A 20,967-nucleotide genomic window follows, 5' to 3' on the forward strand; every position below is an offset into this window, starting at 1 on the left:
ATATTCTTTATCTTATCCTAGAAACTGCCATGAGTATGAGACAAAAGACGTAATATAAACACAGTCAATATTCTTAATATTAGAAACTACATAAGCAAAGTACACGTACGTTCACACACACATGATTCATTCAGTCTGGCGACACACATCAACGAGATGCTCACGGCAAGATGACTTAAAGGGATTTAAGCTTTTTACGGTTCTAATGTTATGGAGGAGAGAGTTCCATATTCTATTTCCATTTGCAACAAAGCAAAGCAAATTCACCTCCGTACAGGCCATGAATGCCCTTTGAAGAGTGGAAGGTAAAGGCTTCCACCATTGTTAATCTCGGCACGTGATGGGGTAGAGTGGTTAGCTCTACGCCCGGCCGCCTTTGCCCCCCAGGAATTAACCTGGTACTCATTTCTGGTGTAGGCTGAGTGAACCTCAGGGTCATATGCACCTCCGGAAGTGGAAATCTCGTTTCTGAAATTGTACGACTTCCTGACGGGGATTCGAACCCACGTCCTTCCGGGCGAACCGAGCACGCCTTTACCGCCTCGGCCAGGCAGCCCCTATTTGCAGCAAAGGAACAGCTACAGTATATGCTGCTGACCTGCTGAGAGGGTTAGCAAGTGTGCTGCCGGAGCGTGTGTTATGCTGTTGGAAAGCGGAAAGGAAATTCAGTTATGAAGATAAGTAGTATGGGATATTCTCGTTTAATACTCGTGGAGGTTTCTACAGTGTTCAAATTTTAGAAGGGAATGTTGACGATAATAAGAGATAACAATATGCATGTGGACGAAATACTCATTTATTTTTTTGGAAGTGGTAATAGCACCTTCTAACAATAATGCTATTTGCTTTACGTCCCACTAACTACTTTTACGGTCTTCGGAGACGCCTAGGCGCCGGAATTTAGTCCCGCAGGAGTTCTTTTACGTGCCAGTAAATCTACCGACACGAGGCTGTCGTATTTGAGCACCTTCAAATACCACCGGAGTGAGCCAGGATCGAACCTGCCAAGTTGGGGGTAGAAGGCCAGCGCCTTAACCGTCTGAGCCACTCAGCCCGGCAATAGCACCTTTTGAGCAGACTTTACCTATATGTATCCCTATATATTTAGCATCACCGAGCTCGATAGCTGCAGTCGCTTAATTGCGGCCAGTATCCAGTATTCGGGAGATAGTAGGTTCGAACCCCACTATCGACAGCCCTGAAAATGGTTTTCCGTGGTTTCCCATTTTCACACCAGGCAAATGCTGGGGCTGTACCTTAATTAAGGCCACGGCCGATTACTTCCCACTCCTAGCCCTATCCTCTCCCATTGTCACCATAAGACCTATCTGAGTCGGTGCGACGTAAAGCAGCTAGCAAAAAAAAAAAAAAAAAAAAAAATTAGCATCAGGATATAAGGAGTATTGCTTTGAAATACGGTATGTTCCTGGGAAGATTTGATTCATCAATTGGAATGTAATATGCTCAGGTCCAATGACAGGATTCTCGGTTCCCTGGGCAACTGAGTGGTCCGGACTCCTAAATCCCAGCACCCCCCCCCCCCCCACACCCCCAACCCCACTCACTTAATTTAGACCAGAACTACAAAATTGCAGTTTATTTTATAACCAAGACTTACCTGATCATCAGCCTCTAGCGGCGAAGTTTGCACCAAAAATTGTTGAAATAATGTTGCAAAACAAGTTCGAAATTTCATAGGTGAAAACGTGGTGTATTTGTGGTGCTAATGTGGTGCAAAAGCGACAATGCATACATCAGTTTAACATCAATGAAAAATGCACCAAAACTTCATCATAATTACACCACATATTTTTTTTACATTCATTTACACCATTTTACACCAACAAAGTTGCTGCAAGAGAAGTGACATTTTACACCATAGCTACACCAAAAATGAAGAACATTAATCACATTAATTTCTGCACAGAGTTCGTGCCAAAAACACCAAAGTTATTTCTGTCAACCCTCTTTATTACCAACACCACTGTTCAACCAAATTTGCTTCAAAAATGTTCCAGAGTTACACCAAGGACTTGGATGCATTTGTGGAATCACCTTGGCGTCATTTTACCGAGAAATTTCTGCAATTTCCTTTGTATTTTTGTATTCTTATTGGCATTTAAATTTATTTAAGCGTTAAATTTGTATTTTAATAAACTTTTTAGGTCTGGTCCCCATCTTCTCTCCTCGTGGATATGCTGAAATTTATGGGCGAAAATTCCCATGAAATTTTGCCAACTATCCGTGCACTGTGCGGAAAGGTACGTTGTCCTGATGGAAATATGCCATTCTTGGATCAAGTTCAGCTTTGATTCTCTTCGAAAGCTGATCTACCTTTTGTTTAACAATAAGAGCAGTTTAGGAGAGTTAATTATGTATTTGAGTTAAGCAATAAGGGTTGTTAACATAATAAAATATGAAGTCCAAGCTCCACTTATACATAAACCATTGGAAGGAGGTTTATTGTGAAACCAATATTTCTTGTTACAGATAAAAATATGCTCTGGAACATAACAGCGTTGGAAAATATTAGAAAGGCAAGAGTATCATAAATAGACGTTTTTAAAATATTTATAGTACAGTATTTTGAACTCCAGTTGTAGTAATACTTTTTCACAAGAAGTCTTACAGATTAAAACATGGCCAATTATTTTACACTTTTGTTTAATACTGGACAATGACAAATGAGTGTTTTTTTCCTTCTATGATAATAAATAACATGATTCAATATATTAACATTTATTACTTCAGTGCCATAGTCCTGACTTATCACATTGATAACACAAGCATTACAACACACATCGGACACAACATTAACTCTCGGATTCCATCAACGTATCGTCCTGGGATGCCGGAAGGTCTTGGGCTCTTATGCGAAATACACCTTGGGCCTCCATCTCCTTCCAAAACCGGTAATTGGCTTCTAAGTTCGTCATCAGCTCAGGCATCTCAACGAAATCTGTAAAGAACTTAATATGTTAGACATAGAATTCTCAATGCGATTGTAATTACAGATTTCGGAATAATTTGCTCATAACAGAGCTCACAGGAGCACACAGCTTAGGAACTGTAATGGGCTAATAACAATAACTACAGGATACACGGAAAAAAAGAGGCTTATTGCTTTAAAAATTATATGTTATTCCATATCAGAGTGTACTGATGCGTAAGAGAAATGTTTAAGCCACTTCATTCTATAAAGTTTCAAATACTTTTGATTCCAAGCTTCTATTTCTTAAAAACGCTCTCCTGTAAAATCCTATTACCCGTGTGCAACCAGCCCCTTTTTCCCGTATACCCTCAATTATGAAATTAATTTCATTACTGTAAACTGTGTACTGAAGTTGAGTAGCAACTGAGAATACCTGCTAAAATGAGATGATCGTTAATATAAAACACTAGCAAGAGAAATACGTTAGCCGAAAAGAGTTTAGTCAAAAGAACAATGGCTTTCTGGAAGTACCTGGAAGATCAAACACTGAAATCTCATAAGAAAATGTAGTGAAATTCAAACTTGAAACAAATACAGAAGAGGAGATTTAAATTAGTGACAGGATCAAACCAGAAATAAGTTCGGGGAAGATAGGAGGCTTGATAGAATTACAGGAAGATGAATGGTTCAAATCACACCACAGACAGAAAAGATGACAGACTGAAACAAATAAAAAGCTTAGAAAAAGTGATGGATTATACCCAGTAACCACCAAGATATAGAACGAGAGGCTGAAGGAGATAACAAGAGAAATGAGGGTGATGGATTGAAATCAATAACATCTACAAGAATGATAATAGATTGAAACGAAGAACTAAATGAAAAATGAGAGATTGAAACGAATCATAAATAACTGGAAAGATAACAGAATAAAACCAAGAATATTGACACACGTAACACATTAACTACGAAAGGTTAAATCTAGAAACAATTACATAAAATTACATTGCAAGGGGCGTGATTGCCGAGGGGCATAGTCACTGACTTCTCATCAAGACGGCCGCGGTTCGAATCCCGATCAATGTACGTGTGATCATTTAGAAGGGAATCTCTAGTTTTATGTGAATTCTGAACCATAAGGACATGTTTTCTCATTCCGAAAATCTCATGCGAACTGGCCGGGATTCGAACATCTTCTGAAGAAGTAAGCAATGATGCCCCGCAGTCATCAAGCCAAGAAACACAACATATTAACAGTTAGAATAAATGAGTACAAATAACAAAAAGCAAGGAAGGATAAAATTTGTAGGTTTCACTATGCTAGATAATCCTCCCGATTTGTTTGTCCAACCCCCTTCCCGTTTCTCTACGGGGTCGGGTATGAGGTGAGATGAATCTGTCGTGGCGGGTATTTTTATGAACGGATGCCCTTCCTGACGTCAACGTCTTCAGAAGAGTTAATGAGATGAAATGAATGACGAGATATATATGATGGTAGGGAGAGGGTGAAACCCGGTGCCGGCATATAGCCTACTCCTGTCGAATAGTACCAAGGCGTTTGCTCAAGGCTTAACGTCCCCATCCGATGGACGAATCACTATCAACAGCGTCATATGCCCTCACTCCATATGAGCACTGTGGAGAGGTTTGGAACTTAACCCAGGCTTTTGGCACACAATTGTATACCACCACCTCCCCCAACCTGCCGGCTAACATTCTGATGGGGATTTTTTTTTTCGAATAATGGCTATCTACGGTGTCAGACCGTTTAGGCTTCAACGCCTTAACGATCATGGCCACCAGGCGGGCTAATAAATAAATAAATAAATAAATAATTAAAGTACTCCTAATGGCTACAACAAGCAAGCAATCAGAGAGTTTTACGTCTGTCTACATCGCGATCACATCCACAGGACTTCCAGTTTTACGTGAAATGCAAACTGTACGGACGTATCCTTTCAATTAAAGATCCCCACGTGGATTGACCCAGGATTAGAACTGCGACAGCCTTGGTGAAAAACCAGTGACTATGTCACTCGGTTCTCACACGCTCACTCTTAACCCATATAAAGCGTGTAACAACATGTTACGATCAAACTTTCAAGATATCTTCCTCAGACGTAGAAGAAGGAAATATGTTATATGGACATTGGTCCGGAAACGCTTTATTTCGAAGTTGGAACTTATTTTCTACAACTCTGCATTCATTAACCATAGGAAAACATAGGAACATATGCGTCGATTTATCGCTCGAGTATTTTGAGTTCCATGTGACATGCTAGTACGTTCTATAATGAAACAGATATTACTTCTTGTTTTCGGAAAATCTACTTAAAAGGAGGGGGTAAAAATAAGAGAATAGTGGATTGAATCCCTTTTATGAGGATTGTACCGGGAGGTACACCTCTACGCCGCACATTTAAATCTTGCGCCTGAAAAAAACTCCTCGACAGAAGAAACAGTGAACTTGAAAGCTTGACCTACTTAAACCTTTACTCACAAGATGGCACTACAGAAATTGGACGTAATTTTGTTACTGTGAAGTTTCCAGAACTGTGTGAATTTCTACTTGTTTTGTTTTCAATTGATCAAGAAGCTTGGGCATTCTCTCATAGATGTCACTGCTATAAAACTACGATCATGCACCCTGGTGCGAAGTGAAGGAACTTTTTTGAAGAAGTTTTGTATTCGTAAGTTTTTTTAATTAAATGATGTTCATTCATTTTGGGTTGGCAATATTTATCTTTTAATTCCGCCAGTTTTGAAGTTAGCCAATTACGAATTTTTGTAAGTAATTTCCTACCAATCCCGTATTTCTTCTTCGATTTTGAGTGTATCTTTTGAATGTAACCAATAAAATTCTGTTGGTGTGTCTTGATTATTCATGAAAGTTCTCGAACTTTCCCCGAGGGTTTATAAACTGCGGATTTTCACGTCTCTTGGCCATTTGATCAACATCTAACTAAGTGTGTGTGTCAAGCAGGAGGCGGGAGGTGCCTCTTTCATCAGGCAGCAGTACTCCGACAAGGCATGGCCACTTAACATCTTCTCCTTTTGCTAGCTCCGCAGTTTAAGCCGAGGGGAAGGTTCGAAACTATAACTATGTAACCAACTTTAAAATGTAGATCTCCTTTCGGCTCATGTAAACATTTCATAAATCTTTAACTGTAAATCAGGGATAGAGAGTGATGCACCCTCTCGAGCTCCCCTTCACGTTGGTTTGAAGTGACTGAGTTTTGTAACTGGTTTTATTCCTTCCGTAAAGTCTTAATTTTTTCTTATTTGAGTCACCTCAGTAGTTTGGGAATTGCCCGTGTGTCATCGGCCTAGTGCCCCTTAGGTTTTAAGGAATCTGTTCTAGGAGTGCAAGTACTCGCATCCATTATATTTGTGTGTAGGGCCATTTACTTAACCATTATTCGTGTTCCATGAAGGCCCAGTAGGTTGGGTACAAGATACCCCTGTTTCAATTTTTGTAAGTTGTGCCTTGGTGGCAAGTAATTGTAAGTTTTCTGATATTGCCTTGAATAGGCTTGAAAAACTGAGAGCGTGTCAGCTCTTTTCAAGTGTTGTAAAAGTGCCTCTGGGAGGCTTGATATTTGAAGTTGGGAGCAAGTGCTTCAGGTATTAGGGGCTTTCTGCCCTTTGAACACATTTGAGCTCGTCTGTAAAAATTGAGCTGGGAACTCAAAAATTGTAATACTAGGGGCTTGTAGCCCAAGAATGTTAAAGTTCTGGAATCTTGTATCTTTCTAAGTCTTGTTTCTAAATTGCTATGTCATTGTTATCTCACGAAGTGAGAAGTTGTTAAAGTTTTGTTGTCTTTCGAAAATATAACCTTTGTTAAAATTTTAAATCAACTTTGACTTTGTAGTTAGACCCAATCATCCCGGCACCTTCTTTCACCTCTGCTGGTCCACGGGTAGCTCCGTAACAAGGATAATTATATCTCAAAAGCTAAATATGTTATAGACGTGAAAATCGGTACATGGAATTGCCTTTAAAAATAGAGACAGAAGTACTTTTTTTGGTTTCCAGAAAATTCACTTAATGGACTGTGAAAGGAGCTGAAAATTGGGTTCAGTCCTTTAATTGGGATAATTGTATATAAAAAACTGAATAGGTTACCGACGTAAAAATTGGTATTTGGAATCTTCTTTAAAAAAGAAATACGTACTTTTTGTTTTAGGAAAATCCATTTAGGGAGTGAAAAGAACCAGAAAATGTGTTGAAATCTTTGAGGAAACATACCGCATATCTCAAAAACTAAAGATGTTATAGCCGTAAACATTTTTATTTGGAGTCACCTTTAAAAATAAAGAAACGTGTATTTTTATATTTCAGAAAATCCACTTGGGGATGGGGGGTGAAAAAAGTGAGGAAGGAGTTCGATATTTTTTATGAGTATACTTATATCTCAAATACTGAGGATGTTACAGACGTGAAAACAGGTACTTTGAATCTTCTTCAAAAATAAACACTTTTTTTAAATCAGTTTACGTGGGTGAAAAGAATTGAAAAATAGGGTGAATTTTTTAAATGAGTTTATCTCATAAACTTAACTTGCAACAGACATGTAAATCGGTATTTGGAATCTCCTTTAAAAATGAAGAAAAAATGTATTTTGTTTTCGAAAAGTCAACTAAAGGGCGCGGGGAGGGCCGGGGGTGTAAAGAAGTGAAGAATGCATTCAATTTATTTTATAGGGATACTTATATCTCAAAAACTGAATATTTTACAAACGTGAAAATTGGTATTTGGAATATCCTTACAAAATGAAGGAACATATATATGTTTTTGTTTTCGGAAAAGCCACTTAACAGGAATGAAAACGAATGAAGGAGTTGAATTATTTTTATGAGAATACGTACATCTCAAAAAATAAAGTTGTAGACATGGGAATAGGTAATTGGAATCTCCTGTAAAAATAAAGTAACATTTTTCCGGCTTGAGAGAGGGCTTTCTCACATAAAGAGTTTCATATCGCATGTTCCAGAGTTAACTCTGCCAGTAGCCTGGTCACCTTAGGCCTAAAAGGCAATGCCACTCACCCGGTTTACCGAGAGCTTCAGGGGTAAATGAAACTCAGTTTTTCAGTGAGATTTTATGATTTAGGGATTTTCAGATAATGTCTTAGTGCAGTACCAAGGAACGATTACTTGAATAAAATTATGAAATCCACGCGAGAAAAGCCGCGGGTAGCAGTTAGTATAACATACTGTATTTTCTTCTTCTACGTGTGAGACGTGTCCTCAAACTTCGGCCTTTCCTTGTTGTTTCACTAGGCCTGGATAGTAATCCTGCCTAATTTAACTGACTACTGGGAAAATCCTAGAATACTTGGATAATAATAATAATAATAATAATAATAATAAAGTAATATTATTTTCTTTAGCATTTTTTAGCCAAGCGGGGATAAATAAATTAGCAAATTACCTTTTTTTCTAGTGGTTTAACGTCGCACTATCTTAACACCTCTAAGGTTTTCGGCGACGCAAGGATGGAAAAGGGCTAGTGGCCTTATATTAAGGGACAACCCTAGTACTTGCCTGTTGCGAAAACGGGAAACCACGGAAAACCAACTTCAGGCCTGCCGACGGTGGGATTTGAACACACTATCTCCCGAATGCAAGCTCTCAGCTACGCCAACCTAAACGCACAGCTAACTCGCTCGGTAGCAAATTACTTTAAGGAAAATTCACGTTTACACACATTGATATTTTCACTCTTTTGTGTTAGTAATATCAGTATTGATATAAATGTAACGGGGAAACGAGTTCGGAGGAAAGTTATAGATCTTGTCTCGTTCTCCATGCCATATTTCGGCTAATCATTAGACTACTTTAATTGTGGAACGACACCATAACTTCATTGGATGAAATGTAGTTATTTTTGGAAGTCGGTCTTTATGGGTGCATGATAATTTCTATTGGTTCTTTCAGTTGCGATTTCATATATATAAACCACTTCTGTACAATTCTGAAGTGGGTCGGGCAGTGGCGAGGGGGGGGGGGGGGATTGAGAGGATGATTGTCAAGATCGTAATGGCGTGCTCGGTTCACGAGGGCTGATGTCAGGAAATCGAGAAATTTGGGAACGAGACCTCCATTTATGGAAATGGAACATCTAGGCTACTACATTTGTGCAGATCAATTACTTTGAATCCATTTCATACCCCAGTGCCGTGTTACAACCAAGACTACGAGTGCTCCTAGACCATCCAGACCTCCTAGATATTCGAGACCTTCTAGATAGTTTTAAAATCTCCTTTGTTAGTTGTCCCGGTGGTAACTTGATGCACATATCTGTACGGAAGATGGTGGCACCATGAGCAAACATTGCGACCCCGCATTGTACCAGGACCAGTTCAACTCCAGGAGAAGTACTCATTGTAACTGCTGTGCTGAGGTGATGTTAAATTCTGACTTTATTTTATGAATAAGCTTTTTAAAAAATGTAGCGTTCTATTATACTTATCTTACTTCCCTCTCCTTTGTAACAAGTCAGATAAGGACCGGATACCCCTGTGCCGAGTCTTGTGTTCAGCTAGCTATCGAAACGAACTTTTACGGTTACAATACAGAGGTTAAAGTGAATAGCTTATTACGTTCCTTATCTATTTTCCTCTCTGTGGAATCATGCTAACCCCCAGCAAGCGTCATGACACTTGTGGAACATAACCGGTGTTAGGAGGTCCCGCCGACCGCGGATGTTTAAGACTGAATAATATTTACAATGTATGAACAGTGTCATTATATCAACAATACTGTGTTTATTATTAATTCCAATCATCTGTCTTAATTTCACTAAGAAATAACTCCGGAGGTCAGTTACTAATATGGTTTTTGAAATAACATGTAGCTAATGTCTACTTCAATCAACTATGTTAAAAATATTCTAACGAATTGCTCAAAGACATAAAAAATATTTCTAATTAGGTTATCGCAATATCAATAAAGGTCCTAACAAAGAAATTATGAAAATTATTCAAAATCAAAGTTATATGAAACCCAGCCAACCTTAGATATTAGGTAGCTTAATTTATTTCCTTCCTTTGTCAATCCCTTTACCCTCCAGGGTTGGTTTTTCCCTCGGACTCAGCGAGGGATGCCACCTCTACCGCCTCAAGGGCAGTGTCCTGCTGCGTGACACTTTGTGTCCAGGGATTCAACTGGGGTGCAGGATCAGTACCTCGCCCAGGCAGCCTCACCTGCTATATTGCACAGGGGCCTTGTTGGGGAATGGGAAGATTTGAAGGGATAGACAAGGAAGTGGAAAAAAGTGGCCGTGGCCTTAGGTTAGGTACCATCCCAGCATTTGTCTGGAGGAGAAAGGGGAAACCATGGAAAACCACTTCGAGGATGGCTGAGGTGGGAATCGAACCCCCTCTACTCAGTTGATCTTCCGATGCTGAATGGGCCCCGTTCCAACCCTCGTACCACTTTTCAAGTTTCGTGGCAGAGCCGGGAATCGAACCCGGGCCTCCGAGGGTTGCACCTAATCACACTAACAACTACACCGCAGAGGCGGACATGTTTGATTTTATTCGTAGAATTAAGGACTATTACTTACTTTCAAAGAAAGTTCAATTTAACTTAATTTATATAAAGACTAGCAAGATACCCGTGCTTCGCTACGGCATTATACTGAAATTTATAATTGAATGCTTATTGTTTTAGATATATAATCCGCCGAAATTCGCGATCTGACCGTTTTCTGCGAGAATCCGCAAAATTTTGCGATCTGACTCGTTTTCTAATAGATCACGGCAAGTTTCCTCCCATTTTTCAATCTTTCTTTCCAGCAAACGATTTCGTACTTCCCGGGCTAGGTCCAGGTATTCCACCCAGTTAGTTGGGTCCCTAAATTTTTGCCATCTTTTCCTATAAGCATTTTTAATATGGATCAAATCCTTCAGGGGATCTGTCGTGGTGTCGTCTTGGGTGCCTTGGCGGTAGCCTACTGAACCCGTGGCCGGACTGCATTCTTAGTCATTAGCCGTCCAGGACCCGTTTCCAGCGTGGTCCGCACATGTGACGACGGTCCAGAACATTATTATTATTATTATTATTATTATTATTATTATTATTATTATTATTATTATTATTATTATTATTATATGTTCTGGACCCCACAGCAATATGCAAGACCGCTACTTGGCGGTAAATTACATCTGCTGCCATTGTCATTGTTGACAATGTGGCCAGCACCATTGTCGCGCGTAGGCAAGTGTGCGGGATTTCTGGCGATACGAATGACACACCTCCGTGTATTAGTGACCTTATTATAGAGGTGAACAATTTGACGGTCAATATCATTCCTATCGTTTATTTCAAATGTGTTTAAATTTTTATTTATATGCCAGGAGAATCTACTCTAATCTAAGAACGTTCTCCGAAGGAAAAGATGGCTGTTGAAAAAGAACCCAGGAAAGATTAAAAATGATCGGTTTATGATCACAATAAGTACATCGAAAGTCAACAGCCTGTTTCCTATCATTCGACAGGATCAGGGATGGAATGAATAAAGCCCCATCTAGAGGCGACAATATGAATTGTGCCGGCTGCCGAAGCTCCCCTCTGGGGCAATGATCGATGAGTGACAAATGAAATGAAATATTGGACAGTGTCGCTGGAATGAATGATGACAGGGAAAGCCGGAGTATCCGGAGAAAAACCTGTCCCGCCGCCATTTTGTCCAGCACGAATGTCATATGGAGTGACCGGGATTTGAAACACGGAACCCAGCTGTGGGAGGCCGGCGCTCTGCCGCCTAAGCAACGGAGGCTCCTCATAAGTACATTATGAACAGTAAAATCAATTGGTCTCACCGCCTTTTACACCCCACTGCCGTTAAGTTTATTTACCCCACCCCCCAAAAAATGAAAAGAAGGTGTGTTTCTTTATGTTTAAAGGAGATTCCAAATACCAATGTTCACCGGGCGAGTTGGCCGTGCGTGTAGAGGCGCGCCGCTGTGAGCTTGCATCCGGGAGATAGTAGGTTCGAATCCCACTATCGGCAGCCCTGAAGATGGTTTTCCGTGGTTTCCCATTTTCACACCAGGCAAATGCTGGGGCTGTACCTTAATTAAGGCCACGGCCGCTTCCTTCCAACTCCTCGGCCTTTCCCATCCCATCGTCGTCATAAGACCTATCTGTGTCGGTACGACGTAAAGCCCCTAGCAAAAAAAAAAATACCAATGTTCACGTTTATTACCTTCAGTTTTGAGATATAAGTATCCCCTTAAAAATATATTTTTTAAACTTCCTTTCATACTCCCCCCCTCACAAAGTGATATTAAGGCAAAAAAACTTGTTCCTTTAATAGTAAAGGATCTTCTAAGTACCAATTATCACCACTCTAACCTCTTTAGTTTTTGATTTATGTGTCCTCATGAAAGGAATTCAGCTCCTTTTCACTCCCCCCCCCCCCAAGATTGTTCCCCCCCCAAAACGCGCTTTTCTTTGTTTTTAAAAGAGATCAAAATACCAATTTTCACGTCTGTAACAACTTTAGTTTTTATTAGATGTATGTATTCCCATACAATTAAGTCAATTAATTTTTTCAATCCTTTAACCCCCCAAACCCCCTTCATTGGATTTTCCGAGAATACGTGTTTGTTTACGTTTAAAGCAGATTCCAAAAATCAAATTTCACGTGTGTAACATCTTCAGTTTTGAGATATCAGTAGCCTAATTAAAAGAATTCAACACCATTTTCAGTCACTTTTACCCCCCCCCCACTTCCCAAGTGGTATTTCCGAAAACTAAAAATACACGTTTCTTTATTTTTAATAGAATTAAAAAATTACCATTTGTCACTTCTGTAACATGTTAAGTTTTTTGAGATATACTGTAGAAATTCTCATTTTAAAATTTCACCCCTTTTTAGTTCCCCTTAAGTGGAGTTTCCAAAGACAAATCACCTATGTTTCTTTACACTTACAGGAGATTCCAAATACCCACTTTTTACGTCTGTAACACTTTACGCTTCTCAGATATTCTGTAGATATAGTCTTTAAAAAAATCACCCCAATTTGCCACTCCTGTTTAACCGCCATTAATTGAATTTTCCAAAAGCAAAAATATACGTGTTTCTTTATTTTTAAAGGAGATCCCATTTACAAATTTTCAGTTCCGTAATATCTTCAGTTTCTGAGATATATGTATGCTCATTAAAGGCATTCAACCCATTATTCACCCTTTTACACCCCTGCTATTGGGATTTAGAGAAAACAAAGAAATACGTGTTCCTTTATTTTTAAGGGAGATTCTAAACACCAATTTTTACATCCGTAAACGTTTAGTGTTTTAAGATGTAGACACACTCATTTTAAAAATTCACCCCCCTTTTCACACCCCATTATTTGGATTTTCCTAAAACGAAAAATACCTGTTTCTTTATTTTTAAAGTAGATCCCAAATACCAATTTTCAGGTCTGTAATATCTTCTGGTTCTGAAATATAAGTAGCCTCATTAAAGGCATTCAACCTCCTTTTCACCCTTTTCCACCCTTCCTATTAGGATTTTCCGAAAACAAAAAATACGTGTTTCTTTATTTTTAAAGGAGATTCTAAATACCAAATTTTACATCTATAAACTTTAAAAGTTTTGAGATATAGATACACTCATTTTATAAATTTCATCCCCCTTTTCACCCCCCATTATTTGGATTTTCCCAAAACGAAAAAATACCTGTTTCTTTATTTTTAAAGTAGATCCCAAATACAAATTTTCAGGTCTGTAATATATTCAGTTTCTAAGACATAAGTATTTTCATTAAAGGCATTCAACCCAATTTTCACCCCCTTTTCACCCCTCCTATTGGGATTTTCAGAAAACAAAAATCTACGTGTTCCTTGATTTATAATGAAGATTCTAAATACCAATTTTTACATCTCTAAACTTTAAAACTTTTGAGATATAGATGCACTCATTCTAAAAATTCACCCCCCTTTTCACCCTCGCATTAATTGGATTTTCCAAAAACAAAAAAATATGTGTTACTTTATTTTTGAAAGCGATCAAAAGTACCAATTTTGAGGTCTGTAATATCTTCAGTTTCTGAGATATAAGTATTCTCTTTAAAGGCATTCAACCCATTTTCACCCCTTTTTACCCCTCCTATTGGGATTTTCCGAAAACAAAAAAATACGTGTTCCTTTATTTTTAATGAAGATTCTAAATACCAATTTTTACATCTCTAAACTTTAAAACTTTTGAGATATAGATGCACTCATTTTAAAAATTCACCCCCCTTTCACCCTCGCATTAATCGGATTTTCCAAAAACTAACAAATATATGTTTCTTTATTTTTGACAGCGATCGAAAGTACCAATTTTGAGGTCTGTAATATCTTCTGTTTCTGAGATATAAGTAGCGGTATCCTGATTAAAGGAATTCAACCCCTTTTTCACCCTTTTTCACCCCTCCTATTGCGATTGTCTGAAAACAAAAAAATACGTGTTTCCTTATTTTTAAAGAAGATTCTAAATACCAATTTTTACATCTGTAAACTTTTAATGTTTTGAGATATAGACACACTCATTTTAAAATTTCGCCCCCCTTTTCACCCCCTTAGCGACAGAATATCCAAAAATCCTCTCTTAGCGAGCACCTACATTACAATATGAATATATCCCCAAAATTTCATTTCTTTATGTCCAGTAGTTTCGGCTCGGCGATGATGAATCAGTCAGTCAGTCAGGACAAGCTACTTTATCTATATATATAAAATAGCTTGTCCTGACTGACTGACTGACTGACTGACTGATTCATCATCGCCGAGCCAAAACTACTAGACATAAAGAAAGGAAATTTTGAGGATGTATTCATATTAGGATGTAGGTGCTCGCTAAGAGAGGGTTTTTGGATATTCCGTCGCTAAGGGGGTGAAAAGGGGGGTGAAATTTTAAAATGAGTGTATCTATATCTCAAAACTTTAAAAGTTTACAGATGTAAAAATTGGTATTTAGAATCTTCATTAAAAATAAGGTAACGCGTATTTTTTTGTTTTCAGAAAATCCCAATAAGAGGGGTGGAAAAGGGTGAAAAATTGGTTGAATGCCTTTAATCAGGAATCCGGTTCTGATATCTCAGAAACTGAAGATATTACAGACCTGAAAATTGGTACTTTTGATCTCTTTTAAAAATAAAGAAACACGTATTTTTTGGTTTTGGAAAAACCAATTAATGGGAGGGTGAAAAGGGGGTGGAATTTTTAAAATGAGTGCATCTATATCTCCAAACTTTTAAAGTTTACAGATATAAAAATTGGTATTTAGAATCATCATTAAAAATTAAGAAACACGTATTTTTTTGTTTTCGGAAAATCCCAATAGGAGGGGTGAAAAAGGGTGAAGAAGGGGTTGAATGCCTTTAATGAGGCTACTTATATCTCAGAAACTGAAGATATTACAGACCTGAAAATTGGTGTTTGGGATCTTCTTTAAGAATAAAGAAACACGTATTTTTTGTTTTTGGAAAATCCAATTAATGGGGGGGATGAAAAGGGGGTGAATTTTTAAAATGAGTGTATCTATATCTAAAAACTTTTAAAGATTATAGATGTAAAAATTGGTATTTAGAATCTCCTTTAAAAATAAAGGAACACGTAATTTTTTTTTTCGTAAATCGCTATAGGAGGGATGTAAAAGTGTGAATAATGGGTTGAATGCCTTTAATGAGGATACATACATCTCAGAAACTGAAGAAATTACAGAACTGAAAATTTGTATATGGGATCTCCTTTAAAAATAAAGAAACACGTAATTTTGGTTTTTGGAAAATCCAATTAATGGCGGTTAAACAGGAGTGACAAATTGGGGTGAGTTTTTGAAAGACTATATCTACAGAATATCTGAGAAACGTAAAATGTTACAGACGTAAAAAGTATTTGGAATCTCCTGTAAATGTAAAGAAACATAGGTGATTTGTTTTTGGAAACTCCATTTAAGGGGAACTTAAAAGGGGTGCAATTTTAAAATGAGAATTTCTACAGTATCTCAAAAAACTCAACACGTTACAGAAGTAAAAAATGTTTTTTTAAATCTCTATTAAAAATAAAGAAACGTGTATTTTTAGTTTTCGGAAATAACACTTGGGTGGAGGGGGTAAAAGTAACTGAAAATGATGTTGAATTCTTTTAATTAGGCTACTGATATCTCAAAAATGAAGATGTTACAGACGTGAAATTTGATATTTGGAATCTGCTTTAAAAGTAAAAAAAAAACACGTATTCTCGGAAAATCCAATGAAAGGTGGGGGGGAGGTGAAAGAATTGAAAAATTAATTGACTTAATTGTATGAGAATACATACATCTAATAAAAACTAAAGTTGTTACAGACGCGACCAGTGGTATTTGGATCTCCTTTAAAAACAAAAATCGCGTTTTGGGGGGAACCCACCTTGGGGGGCGGGAGTGAAAAAGAAGTTGAATTCCTTTCATGAGGACACATAAATCAAAAACCGAAGAAGTTAGAGTCGTGATAATTAGTATTTAGAATATCCTTTACTATTAAAGAAACAGTATTTTTTGCCGGATAATTCACTTGGGTGGTGGTGGTGGGGGGGAAGGAGTGTGAAAGGAAGTGAAAGAAAGTGAATTATTTTTATGGGGATACGTATATCTCAATACTGAAGGTAATAGACGTGAACATTGGTGTTTGGAATATCCTTTAAACATAAAGAAACACGCCTTCTTTTAATTTTTTTTGTGGGGTTGTTAATAAACTTAACGGCGGTGGGGTTTAAAAGGAGGTGAGACCAATTGATTTTACTGTTCATAATGTACTTATGAGGAGCCTCCGTTGCTCAGGCGGCAGCGTGCCGGCCCCTCACAGCTGGGTTCCGTCGTTCAAACCCCGGTCACTCCATGTGACATTCGTGCTGGACAAAGCGGAGGCGGGACAGGTTTTTCTCCGTTTACTCCGATTTCTCCTGTCATTCATTCCAGCAACACTGTCCAATATCATTTCATTTCATTTGTCATTCATCGATCATTGCCCCAGAGGAGTGCTTCGGCAGCCGGCACAATTCCTATTGTCGCCGCTAGATGGGGCTTTATTCATTCCATTCCTGACCCTGTCGAATGACTGGAAACAGGCTGTAGATTTTCGATGTACTTATTCTGATCATTAATCGATCATTTTTAATCTTTCCTGGGTTCGTTTTCAACAGCCATCTTTTCCTTCGGAGAACGTTCTTAGATTACAGTAGATTCTCCTGGCATATAAATAAAAATTTAAACACATTTGAAATAAACGATAGGAATGCAATTGACCGTCAAATTGTTCACCTCTATAATAAGGTCAATAATGCACGGAATTCAGTCATTGGTATCGTCATAAAACCCGCACACTTGCCTATCCGCGACAATGGTGCTGGTCACATTGTCAACAATGACAATGGCAGCAAATGTAATTTACCGCCAAGTAGCGGCCTTGCATCTTGCTGTGGGGTCCAGAACATCTAATAATAATAATAATAATAATAATAATAATAATAATAATAATAATAATAATAATAATAATAATAGTAATAATAATAATAATAATGTTCTAGACCTTCGTCAAATGTGCGGACCGCGTTGGAAACGGGTTCTGAACGGGTAATGCCTAAGAATGCAGTTCGGCCGCGGGATCAGTACCGCCAAGGCACCCAAGACGACACCACGCCGGATCTCCTCAAGAATTTGACCCGTATTAACAATGCTTATAGGAGAAGATGACAAAGATTTAGGGACCCAACTGACCGGGTGGAATACCTGGACCTAGCCCGGGAAGTACTACGAAATCGATTGCTGGAAAGAAAGATTGAAAATGGGAGAAAACTTGCCGTAATCTATTATAAAACGAGTCAGATCGTGCATTTAGGCGGCTTCTCGCAGAAAACGAGTCGGATCGCGAATTTCGGCGGATTATATGTCTAAAACAATAAGCATTCAATTATAAATTTCAGTATAACACCGTAGCGAAGCACGGGTATCTTGCTAGTATATATATAGATGCTTTATACATGCACCAAAATTATAAAACAGTGTGACAGTTGGCTAACAGTTACAACAGTCTGGCACCGAGCGAGTTGGCAGTGCGGTTTGGGGCGCGCAGATGTGAGATAATGGGTATGGCGTCCTCCCTGTTTTGTTTCTCGGATAGCCCTAAAAGACATGCAATTTAATACACCTCGTTCACTGCATGTACAGTAATTTACGTAGAAATCCCTATCTATGGTAGAATACCGTAGCGAAGCACGGGTACATTTGCCAGTATGTGATATATATGAAAGAATATCACAACAAGGTGAGCCTCCGTGGCTCAGACGGCAGCGCGTCGGCCTCTCACCGCTGGATACCGTGGTTCAAATCCCGGTGACTCCATGTGAGATTTGTGCTGGACAAAGCGGAGGCGGGACAGGTTTTTCTCCGGGTACTCCGGTTTTCCCTGTCATCTTTCATTCCAGCAACACTCTCCATTATCATTTCATAGCCTATATATGTCTCCTTCATTACATCCCTGATCCGGTCAATGACTGGAAAACAGGTTGTAGGTTTTCATTTTTCATCACAACAAGCAGCAAAGGTTGGGCTACATGTATCTCTTGAAAAAAACACAGTTCTTCACGAACATCTCCTTGTACGTTACATCTGGTACAGGGAGAGATCAGGAAAACCAACAGTTTTAAGTACTTAGGAGAATGGTTGGAATCTAATCTCACTGAAGGAACAGCTTTGTCAACTCGAGTTAACAGGCTTGAAATGGCCTACCAACTGACGAAGAATACTTATAATAAAAAGTGTCTCTCTCGTAATACTAAGATGAAGCACTACCTGACAGTCATCCGCCCTGAAGAATGTTTTAACACTCAACAGGAAGGGACTTACAGTACCGGTCAGAAGTTTAGGACCACGTAAAGAAATCACGAAATGTCATCTAGAACCTAAAATTGTGCCACGAGTTATCTGTAATTTTCTTTCTGAGCTCTCACATCTAATAAGATATATGTCGCCTGATTTAACTGAGTTAGTCCAAATAATGTGGAAGTTATGAATTTTTAACTCTTGGACGGTCACAACAAAAGATCAAAAATTTTGGTTATATAATGTACTGTACACTCTAATTGGTTGCAAGTATCACCGCCAAGATTTTTTTGTAGACTTAGAGATAGGTGGGGGCCATTTTAGTATAAATATAAAACTTCCGAAAATATGCGGCATCTTTGTTTTTTGTTTTTTGCTTGTTCATTTTTTTTCGAACCAGGACCAAAAAGGTTGATTTTTCTTTGCCTTTGTCATGTATGACCCAAGGTCTCAGGACGAGCTACCGGCATGAAACTTATTTGCCCTGATAGTTCCATTTGCACTTTGTGGATGGCAACCAAGAACACATTTCTGATGACGATAGCTCACACTGAGGCCTATGACAAGAACAAGGAAAAACTGACCATTTTAGAGCTGATTTGAAACAAAAAATAAAAGCACAAAAGTCCGTGCCGCATTTTTGTGGAATTTTTCAATTTATACTTAAATGACTTCCAACTATTGCTAAGTCTATAAAAGAATTTTGTTGGTGATACTTGAAGCCGATTAGAGTATATAGTACATAATATTTCCAAAAATGTTGACTTTCTGACGTGACCTTCCAACAGTTAAAAATGTATAACTTATACAATACTTGGCGTAAATCACTGAAATCAGGCAACGTATATCATATTAGATGTGAGAGCTCAGAAAAAAGAATACAGAGGTCTAGTAGCAAAATTTTAGGTTGTAGATGGAACTTCATGATTTTTTAATGTGGTCCTAAATTTTGACCGGTACTGTATGAAATCCGGGAAAGAAAGTTAATGAGGAAGATACTGGGGCCAGCCAAGGAACGTGACAGTTATAGAAGACGGCCTAACCAAGATCTCTACAAGTACTGTGAAAGAATAACGAATGTAGCAAGGAAGAGACACCTAGCATTCTATGGGCACATCTATAGGAATCATCCGACCAGGCTGACCAACCGGATTCTCAGCTACTAGCAAAATAGGAAGACCAAGTCGCCATGGTTGATGGAAGTGGATAAAGATCTACAGGAACTGGGAATAACAGAAGGAAACTTAAAGGATCGGACAACACTCAGGAAGATACTTAAACATAAGGAGTTCCAGGACAGACTACCAACGAAGAAGACTGGCGCCCTTTGGACAAAGGAGAGGACGGAGCAACACAGCCTGAGGATGCGCAACTACTGGGCAAACATCAAAGCCCATTCCAAAATGTAATAGTTGAATGTCGTGGTCCTTAGCTGGCCTATACGAAACAACAACAAGAAGAAAGAATATCACAAGTGTTCAGAAAAAACCGATGAGGGCGATTCGATCCGGTGATTACGGAGCTTGAACGCTAACAAATCGATCGCCGCCATCTCGTGCTCGCGATCGCAACGTAAATATTCATCGCGAAAATTTCTCTTGCGATTTTCTCGAGAACGCCTAAGTATTACGCCTTCCTACTTACACATCATGTTGTCCTAAAGGTGTACAACGTTCGAAGATAATCTGTGATCCGAACGTCGTGGCCTCCCCTTGTGAGCACTTTGAAGGTACTGGGATTGCCAAGGTAATTGCGCGAAAAGAATCGCACTGAGCAAACAAACCAAATTCAAACCAAACTGCGGGAGTCCCAGGCATTTCGTGACGCTTGCTGAGAGTTTATGACTTCAATACTATTCCTGAAATGTCAATTATTTCAGGAAAGGGACGGGAAAGATATCTAGGATAATTTTATCTTAGGCCGGTATTACACTATCAAAGAACTTGGATAACAATTTTGATCAAATAATTTGATCAATGTTTGACGCCATGTTAGAATCAAAGATATTCTATTACACTACAACAAATAGGCTATCTCGGACAATCTATGCAGTTTTTGTCCAACTCCATGGCTAAATGGTTAGCGTGCTGGCCTTTGGTCACTGGGGTCCCGGGTTCGATTCCCGGCAGGGTTGGGAATTTTAACCATAATTTGTTAATTTCGGTGGCACGGGGTCT

At 38.7% G+C, this 20,967-nt stretch overlaps 1 protein-coding gene across 5 annotated transcripts in view; it reads right to left on the bottom strand.

Annotated features, from left to right (window-relative positions):
- Positions 1 to 2,431: 2,431 nt before the first annotated feature.
- LOC136871659 (high affinity cAMP-specific and IBMX-insensitive 3',5'-cyclic phosphodiesterase 8) overlaps positions 2,432 to 20,967 on the bottom strand; it is a 1,461,726-nt gene continuing 1,443,190 nt past the window's right edge. For 4 of the 5 annotated variants that reach the window (XM_068227177.1, XM_068227179.1, XM_068227178.1 and 1 more), the window contains one exon: positions 2,724 to 2,959. Coding sequence is in view for 1 of the 5 variants with exons in the window: in XM_068227181.1 (XP_068083282.1) it covers positions 2,814 to 2,959 (146 nt within the window). In the remaining 4 variants the exon portion in view is untranslated. Of the gene's footprint in view, positions 2,960 to 20,967 lie in introns of all 5 variants that reach the window. The other variant, XM_068227181.1, reaches the window with a different exon arrangement.

This window comes from Anabrus simplex, chromosome 4 (genome assembly GCF_040414725.1).
Source record: "Anabrus simplex isolate iqAnaSimp1 chromosome 4, ASM4041472v1, whole genome shotgun sequence".
NCBI lineage: Eukaryota > Metazoa > Arthropoda > Insecta > Orthoptera > Tettigoniidae > Anabrus > Anabrus simplex.